This window comes from Lissotriton vulgaris, chromosome 6 (assembly GCF_964263255.1).
Source record: "Lissotriton vulgaris chromosome 6, aLisVul1.2, whole genome shotgun sequence".
In the NCBI taxonomy this organism is placed as follows: domain Eukaryota; kingdom Metazoa; phylum Chordata; class Amphibia; order Caudata; family Salamandridae; genus Lissotriton; species Lissotriton vulgaris.
The window spans coordinates 180,990,292-180,998,793 of record NC_141694.1 but is presented as its reverse complement, the minus strand read 5'-3'; the positions used below and the strand labels follow the sequence as shown (position 1 = coordinate 180,998,793).

General features: G+C 44.7%; 1 protein-coding gene across 1 annotated transcript in view; it reads left to right on the top strand.

Moving 5' to 3' along the window:
- Positions 1–3,788: 3,788 nt before the first annotated feature.
- Positions 3,789–8,502, top strand: part of LOC147706984 (cytochrome P450 2K1-like) — a 233,287-nt gene continuing 228,573 nt past the window's right edge. The window contains exon 1 of the mRNA XM_086926216.1: positions 3,789–4,084. Coding sequence (XP_086782342.1) covers positions 3,899–4,084 — 186 coding nt within the window. The 5' untranslated portion in view covers positions 3,789–3,898. The remainder of the gene's footprint in view (positions 4,085–8,502) is intronic.

Here is an 8,502-nt window from a genome sequence, read left to right as displayed (position 1 = left end):
TGACCACCACAGACTGTCTTACAGTTCTGTCAGCAGAAAGAGAATTTTGGGGATCGAGGCTCAGGGTGCAGTCGAGTCAAGAGACCTGGGTTTGGTGAAAGGAGGTGCAGGTGAGTTTCCTTCCATAATCCCCTAATAAGGGTGGATCTCTACCAATCCTTTCCACTCAACACTACCCACGAGGTTGATTGTCGAACTATAGAGCAGCAGGGCAACGTAACACCACACAAATGGAAATTAACTCTATATCCTTAACCCTCGATCCAGTCCTAACCTATGAGCTTAGCTGTTAGTAGATCTTCTATGACCAACGAAAGCATTTTTAGGGACCCAGCATATAAGCAGGTGGACGCTTCTCTGAAAATGGTTTATGCTTGGTCTCATTTGGCACTTTTTGGTGGAAATTATGGAGCTTATACTAGTCACTCCTTGTTGTCCAACTTTACAGAACTGTTTAAGTCTATTCAAAAGGGTATGCCATGCCCAGATTTATTAGAGAACATGGAGAAGCAGGTGCAATTTCTGTTGGACATTTCTTTCAATACTGTTTGGATATCTGCCTTATCGTGTGGAATGTCTGTAACTGCTAGACAAAATCTTTTCGTGAGAGACTGGAACACTGACTCAGCTCAGAAGTCTGCTGTTTTGAGAATGCCATTAACGGCTTATAGACTGTTTGGTTCAGAGTTGGAAGAGAAATTGCATAGGATACTTAAAGAGCAGAAACGTTAATTTTCCTTTCACAAACAGAACCCATCTAAGAGTTTCTACCAATATAAAGTGACATTCTCAGTCAGCCTTCTAGGAGGCAGCAAAATGTTGAGCAGGGATCAAGATTCCAGAATAGATCATCTTAATTCAGGTTCCAAAACATGATGAAGCAGGATCCACAGAGTTCCAATCAGTGCTTCTGACTGTCACTAAATAGAGGAAGTAGATGGTTTCAAGTACGACATTGGTGGAAAAATCCATTACTTCATTACTTCCTACAGGCATTGCAATTAATGACTTTCGGACAGAAGGGTTCTAAAAATAAGGAGTATACAAAATTGAATTTGCCTCTCCTCCAGTTTCCCTGGGGAACATTCATACTCCTGTGCACAAATAAATAGAAAAGCAGAAGTCATTGAAGAAATTCATTCTTTCATTGGTTCAGAAGAAGGCCATTATTCCTGTCCCAAAGGAAGAGGAAAGAGAGGGGACGTACTAAATTGTGTTTCTTGTTACCAAAATTCAAGGAGGTTTTTGAATTGTCATAGACTTGAAGGCCTTGAACAGGTTTGTGGAAAAAATACCCTTCAAGATGGAAACACTTCAGGAGACTATTCCTCTAATAAAACCGAATGCCTTTGTTGCTCATCTTGACTTGATAAATGATTACCTTCATGTTCCAATCTACAAGCTGCACCAGCAGGTCCCACGATTCTGTGTTTGGGACAAACACTGGCAGTACAGAATTCAACCATTTGGGTCCCTGTGATCTCGGAGGGTATTCACAATGTTGGCAGCCCCGCTAGTGGCCCTCCTTCATCGCAAGGGTATCTCCATATTTCCATAGCTTGACGACTGGTTGGTACAGGCTCCTTCAATACAGATTTTGGAGCAGCATCTCTCTTTGAGCATTTCTACTCTAAATCATCATGGGTTTCTGTTAAATAAACCAAAGTGCCAACGACTTCCTTCCTCTGCAGTTAATAGGTGCACAATTCAGCACTACACTGGGTAGAATCATTCTCCCTATGGAGAGGATTGTTCGCCTTCTGAGTCTGTAAAGGATATACTGTTATGCAAGGAAGCCAAGCTGCTCAAATGGATGGCAGTACAGGACCATGTGGTAGCACCAGCATTTACTGTAGCATGGGCAAGATTATATTTGAGACCACTGTTGTGCCATCTGCAAAGCCATGAGCCCTGTCAGTCAGGAATATGAATAATGTAATTCCTGTCTACCAAAATATCAATTACTGTCTGCAGGGGTGGAGGAACATAAACAACCTTTTCAAGGGAGTAGTGATGCGCCCAGACCCAACAGAGGTTTTGACAATGGATGCGAGTTGATTGGACTGGGGATCTTCACTGTGACGCTTGACAGTCCAAGCAAAATGGTCTGGGAAATAGGAGAGACTTAATGGCAGTCTTCCAGCCTCTGCACTACTTCCATCAGCATTTGCACCACCGCAATGTGCTGATAAGATTAGACAACACAGTGATGGTGGCATACATCAATCATCACGGGAGTACCATTGCCGACCCCTGAACTAGTTGGCCTGCAGTCCGGGTCTTTCCTTACTAACAGTGCACATCAAGTGTCTGGACAATGTATTTACAGGTCGCTCGAGTCCAGATATTCCCTATCTCAGATCTTGGAACTGACCAGGTCCACCTTCAAGGCCATTTGAAGGACGTTCGGCACTCCCTTCCTGTATCTGTTTACCTCCAAGAACAATGCTCTTCTTCTGAGGTTTCGCTCCAGGTTTCCAGAACGGGAAGCTTTGGGTGTGGATGCACTGACTCTGGATTGCTCTCAGAGACTCCTATTTGCCTTTACTCCATTTCCTCTGATACAAAATCTCCTCTGTAGGATTAAGCAGGAGAAAGCCCAAGGCATTGTGTGGTTCTATACTGGCCTAGAAGACCTTGGTTCCCACTTCTGAAGCGCATGGCATGTTATTCTCTGCTGACCCTCCCTCTTTCCCCGCTCTATTGGCAGCTGGTACCCGCATGTATAGGTGTGGTACATGAATGCTAGCTTAACTGAAGTGCGTCAAAAATACACCAGTTATTGGAGCATGTTGATGGAAAATAGAGCAGGCCGTTTATTTTGTATATTTACTAATTTGTGCTGAGCGTTGAACGGGCCATTCCTTGAAGAACTTCGAAATAACTGAGTAAATGTTGAGAGGGACTCGTTTATTTATAAAATTATAAACACTACAGCGCACTAGCTATTGGCTATGCTTGAGACTTCTCTGCGCCTCAGCCTGAGGCTTAATGTGTTTAAGGTGCTTTACAGTACTTTAAAGATTTTTTTGTTGCGCAAAATTAATTTAATGTATGCTTTATTTTGCTCGCGAAAAAGTGTCACTCTTTGCCATGAAACTGTTACTCATAATCACACTGAAATTATGAAAATGTCACACATAGCAATATGAAACCTTGGCAGCTATGGGCCCCCTCTATGCAATGTGCTTATATGTACCCTCAGGGTGTTTTATATATAAAATAATGTACACATGTATGTGAACAATGAGTTCAAGATAAACTTATTGTGATACATACTCAATTACATTACGAAACCACAGATGGTTCAGGCAATCACTCCAGATGCCTGTGTGTGTAACCAGAGAATCACAGAATTGCTGTCAGTTCAAAACAGTGGGCAGTGGAGGAATTGTAAGTTTGTTACTTTATCGTGTCTCAAGGTCCTAAGGCCAGAATGTCATAGAAAGCCCTATAAAAATGAAAGTCATTATATGAAAAAGGTATTACACACATTATGACAGATACACTTTCAAAATAAAATAAAAATAAAAAATATATTTTAGTAAAACACAGACTGTACCTAACTGAAACGTTTTTAGAAATGTTCATTAAAATGCACACTCTCTCAAAAAGTGATTATCACTATGCACCTTCAAAGGACTCCTTCAATTAAGTCCTGTACTATTTTACAAGCAGTTTTTACACTCGCTGCAGAAGAATGAGAACTTGATTAACTTGGAAAACAAACTTGGCCACGTCCCTTGCCAAACGCCCCGCCCACCCTGCCTTCTGTACGTCGAAGCAGAAAGACGGGCATGTAAAAGGCATTTCATATGCGGATCGCGTTTCCACCGATAAGTGCGATTCGTTTCAGCCCCCGCGGCTCCGCAACCCTTCCTTGCCGTTTGAAAAGGACATGTATTTTCCAGATCCCGTTGCTGCCCTTCTTGCCTGTGTTTTGGGCGTGATTTTTGTTTTAAAAATTATAAACGGACGGAAGAGAGACAAATACAGCAACTTTCCTCCCGGACCGAGGCCGCTGCCAATCATCGGTAACCTTCATATCCTCAACCTGAAGAGACCTTACGTGACATTTCTCGAGGTGAGCGAACGAGACGACGTTTCGTTACCACACAGATGTCATAACAGTCAAATATGTGCGCCACAGGCTCCGATTTCACCTAAATTGAAGTTCGTTTTATACTGGGTACACAAAGAAGTAGGGTGGGCGTGGGCGTCACCAATCCCAACTCCTCCTTCCCCCACTTTCAGTGCACAAGAAACAACAATGAATAAGGGGTGAAGATCTGTGCCAACTTAGGGCCTCATTAGGATGGCGGTGAATCCGCATCCTCCAGGCCGGCGGAAGCCACCGCCGGCCCGGAGGATGCGGTTCACTGCCACGGCAGCAGAATGCACACACCGCCAGATTAGGATGGCGGTGGGATTGCGGTGGGACCAGCGCCGGACGGCAGGTCCGTCCGCCGCTGATCTGCGGGGTGTGGGGGCCATTTGGTGGCGGTGTCTGCAAGAGACCGTCAGCCAAATTAGGATGTGCATCGTCACATGCTTTTCCACGGCTGCTTTTCTGCCATGGAAAAGCATGTGGTCTTCGGTGTTTGGGGGCCGTTGCTGGCCCCCAGGGTGTGGTGGTGGTTGGGGGTGCACATGGGGGGTACCTATGGTACCCCCCAGCATTTACATGCACAAAGCGGCAGGCACCGCGCGGTGCCTGCCGCTTTGTGCATGTAAATGTTAAAGATGCATTTTTAACCTTGCAGCGGCTGCGGCTTCAAGCAGCACCCGCCGCAAGGTTAAAGATACAGGATGTGACCGCCAGGGTGGCGGTCACATCCGAATTGCACCGGAGGGACCGCCGCTGCCCCTGCGGACGGTCCCTCCACCTCGGGGCGTCCGTCCGCCATCCTAATGGGGCCCTTAGTTTGGAACTGGGGAACCAGGTTCAAGTCTCGGTGTCAGCTCAACATCCTGTGATTCTCGGCAAATCTCCTTTTTCCTATAATAGAACATGAATGTGTCCTTCTGGAATGTAACTGGTGCTCCAATACCTTCTAGGCGAGTTCGCGCTATAAACTGCAAACAAGCATTTGCAATGCAAAAGGTCTCGCATTAGAAAAGCTTGAGCTATTAGTCTTGTAAATGACAATTTTTTTATTTATGTGTTGGTTTTGAAAATAGCAAAATTAATAGCTTTGTCATTTACAATGCCAATAGTTTTAACTTTCGCAAATGTGACACCTATAGCATTTGTAATGCAATATGCATTGTATTTACGTGACTTAGATGTATTGATATTACAAATAACAATGGCTTTTCATTTTTTTAAAATAATTAATACTCAAATAAAAGTTATTGTAATTTATAATGGCAATAGCTTAAACTTTTGTAAATAACTTTTGTGAAGATTATGTTCAGTGTATTTTATTGTGACAAAAATCCAAGAACAGAAGTGAAATATTAACATCTTTTTGTGACACTTGTAATACAGCTTGAAACATTGAGAGAACATATTTGAACCAGTTGTTTGTGAATGGTTGCACAGATTGATGGTGTGGTAGCGCTGAGTGATGTTGTGGTGGTGACGAGTGATGCTGTGGCATTCAGTGATGCTGTGGTTGCGCATAGTGATGTTGTGGTGCCCCTGAGTGATGCTGTGGTGGTGCTTAGTGATGCTGTGGTGATGTGATAGATAGATAGAGTGAGTGCGATAGATAGATAGAGTGAGGGCGATAGCTAGATAGAGGGAGGGCGATAGATAGAGGAAGGGCGATAGATAGAGGGAGGGCGATCGTTAGATAGAGGGAGGGCGATCGTTAGATAGAGGGAGGGCGATAGATAGATAGAGGGAGGGAAATTGATATCTAGAGTGAGGGCGATAGATAGATAGAGCGAGGGCGATAGATAGACAGATAGATAGATCGAGGGCAATAGATAGATAGAGTGAGGACGATAGAGTAAGTGCGATAGATAGACAGATAGAGTGAGGGCGATAGATAGATAGACAGATAGAGTGAGGGCGATAGAGTGAGGGCGATAGATAGACAGATAGAGTGAGGGCGATAGAGTGAGGGCGATAGATAGATAGATAGAGTGAGGGCGATAGATAGATAAAGGGTGATAGATAGATAGAGTGAGGACGATAGATAGAGTGAGGGCGATAGATAGATATATAGATAGAGTGAGGGCGATAGATAGTTAAATGGAGTGAGGGCGATAGATAGACAGATAGAGTGAGGGCGATAGAGTGAGGACGATAGATAGATAGATAGAGTGAAGGCGATAGATAGATAAAGGGCGATAGATAGATAGAGTGAGGACGATAGATAGAGTGAGGGCGATAGATAGATATATAGATAGAGTGAGGGCGATAGATAGATAGAGTGAGGGTGATAGAGAAATAGAGTGAGATACATAGATAGAGTGAGGGCGATTGCGAGATTGAGCTATTGGCATTGTAAAAAGCAATGCCTTTTATAATATTAAAAGGCATTGGCATTTACAATACCAATTGGTCAAAGTTCGTTAAAAGCAAGACCTTTTAAATTGCAGAGTGCGGTGTCCGTTAAGCGAGCGCCGTGCTCACCATTAAAGTAAAACAAGACACCATTTTCATGAAAATAGGAGGGCATGCTGTAAATTGGTGATAATGTTTCAATAATGAAGCCACTTGTCAGTTTTAAAAAGAACACAAGCGTGTTGAAAAGACATCCAAAGAGTTATTCAGACCATGTCACGATAATAAACAAGCCTTGTAGTTAACGGCACAATACAGCCTTGTTAACGTACAGATGATGTTTTATAAATTTGTGAAGTAGTTACCTTGGGCTCCAAGAAGACGGACGCCAAGCTATACAGCTACTTTGAAGTTATATGTTTCTTCCTGCCAGTAAAGCACACGATGTGAAGAAGACCTGTGAAGTACTTGGGTGTGAGTTTAACACCAAGCCAAACATCAAGGATGCAATGATATGTTTGTATTGTTCAGTCGTTGATGCAAAGACACGGAGGAGGATTGTTTTAACATTTGTGCCACAGCAGCTTTTCGTTATTAATCCGGCCCTTAACCTGCGTTACGTAACAATTATTAGGCAGGTAATCTTGTTATTGTTTGCGAAAGTACAGTTACCAAAGTGGCCTATTAGTACATAAGTCAGATTGCAAAATACATACCCATTCCAAAACATTATAGGGCCTAATACCAGTTAGGTATTAACATAAGTATGAAAATAATATTGACAAACAACCAGCAGTCTGCAATTACTTTATTTCCACTTAGTAACAATAAGCAGTTGTACATCAAGGGAGGGGCTGTAGCTGAAACGAAAACAAAAAAATCGCCTCGCGATAAATGCTAAGTAGTTGATGCAGAGGCACGGAGCAATATGAATGGGATGTGGCAAATGCGGGGAAGCTGTGGCTAAGACGAAGAACAAACATATTGCCTCACATGGAAAGCAAACCTGTCGCTGCACAGTTTTGTAATAGGAAACACAGCTCAAAATTAAGCTACCGATCATGAAGCAAGCAGCAATGAAAACAACGGTGTAGCTGTAACTGAAACAAAAACATTGCCTCGAGCGAAATGCAAAAGTAAAAAAAGCTTGTTTTTAAGTTCGCTGCGGGTCTATAAATATGAAAATAACATCGGAAAACACCTAGCAATCTGCAATAACTTTATTTCCACATAATCAATCAATCAATCAATCAAAGCATTTATATAGCGCACTACTCACCCAGAGGGTCTCAAGGCGCTAGGGGAGGGGGGACCGCTACTGCTCGAACAGCCAGGTCTTGAGTTGCTTCCTGAAGGCGAAGTGGTCCTGGGTCAGGCGGAGGTGGGTCGGGAGGGAGTTCCATGTCTTGGCGGCGAGGTAGGAGAAGGACCGCCCCCCTGTGGTGGCTCTTCGGATGCGGGGGACGGCGGCAAGGGCGTGGCCGGTTGATCGAAGCTGGCGTTTGGGAGCGTAGAAGTTGAGGCGGCTGTTGAGGTATCTTGGGCCTTGGTTGTGTAGGGCTTTGTGTGCGTGGGTGAGGAGACGGAAGGTGATTCTCTTGTTGACCGGGAGCCAGTGCAGGTCTCTCAGGTGTCCGGAGATGTGGCTGTGACGGGGGATGTCCAGGATGAGTCGTGCTGAGGCGTTCTGGATCCGCTGGAGTCTCTTCTGGAGTTTGGCGGTGGTTCCGGCGTAGAGGGAGTTGCCGTAGTCCAGACGGCTGGTGACGAGGGCCTGGGTGACCGTCTTCCTGGTCTCTGTGGGGATCCACCGAAAGATCTTACGTAGCATGCGCAGGATGTTGAAGCACGACGAGGAGATGGCGTTGACTTGTCTGGTCATGGAGAGGGAGGAGTCCAGGATGAAGCCCAGGTTGCGTGCGTGGTCTGTTGGTTTGGGTGTGCTGCCTAGGGCGGGGGGCCACCAGGAGTCGTCCCAGGCGGAGGGTGAAGATCCCAGGATGAGGACTTCCGTCTTGTCCGAGTTCAGTTTCAAGCGGCTGTTC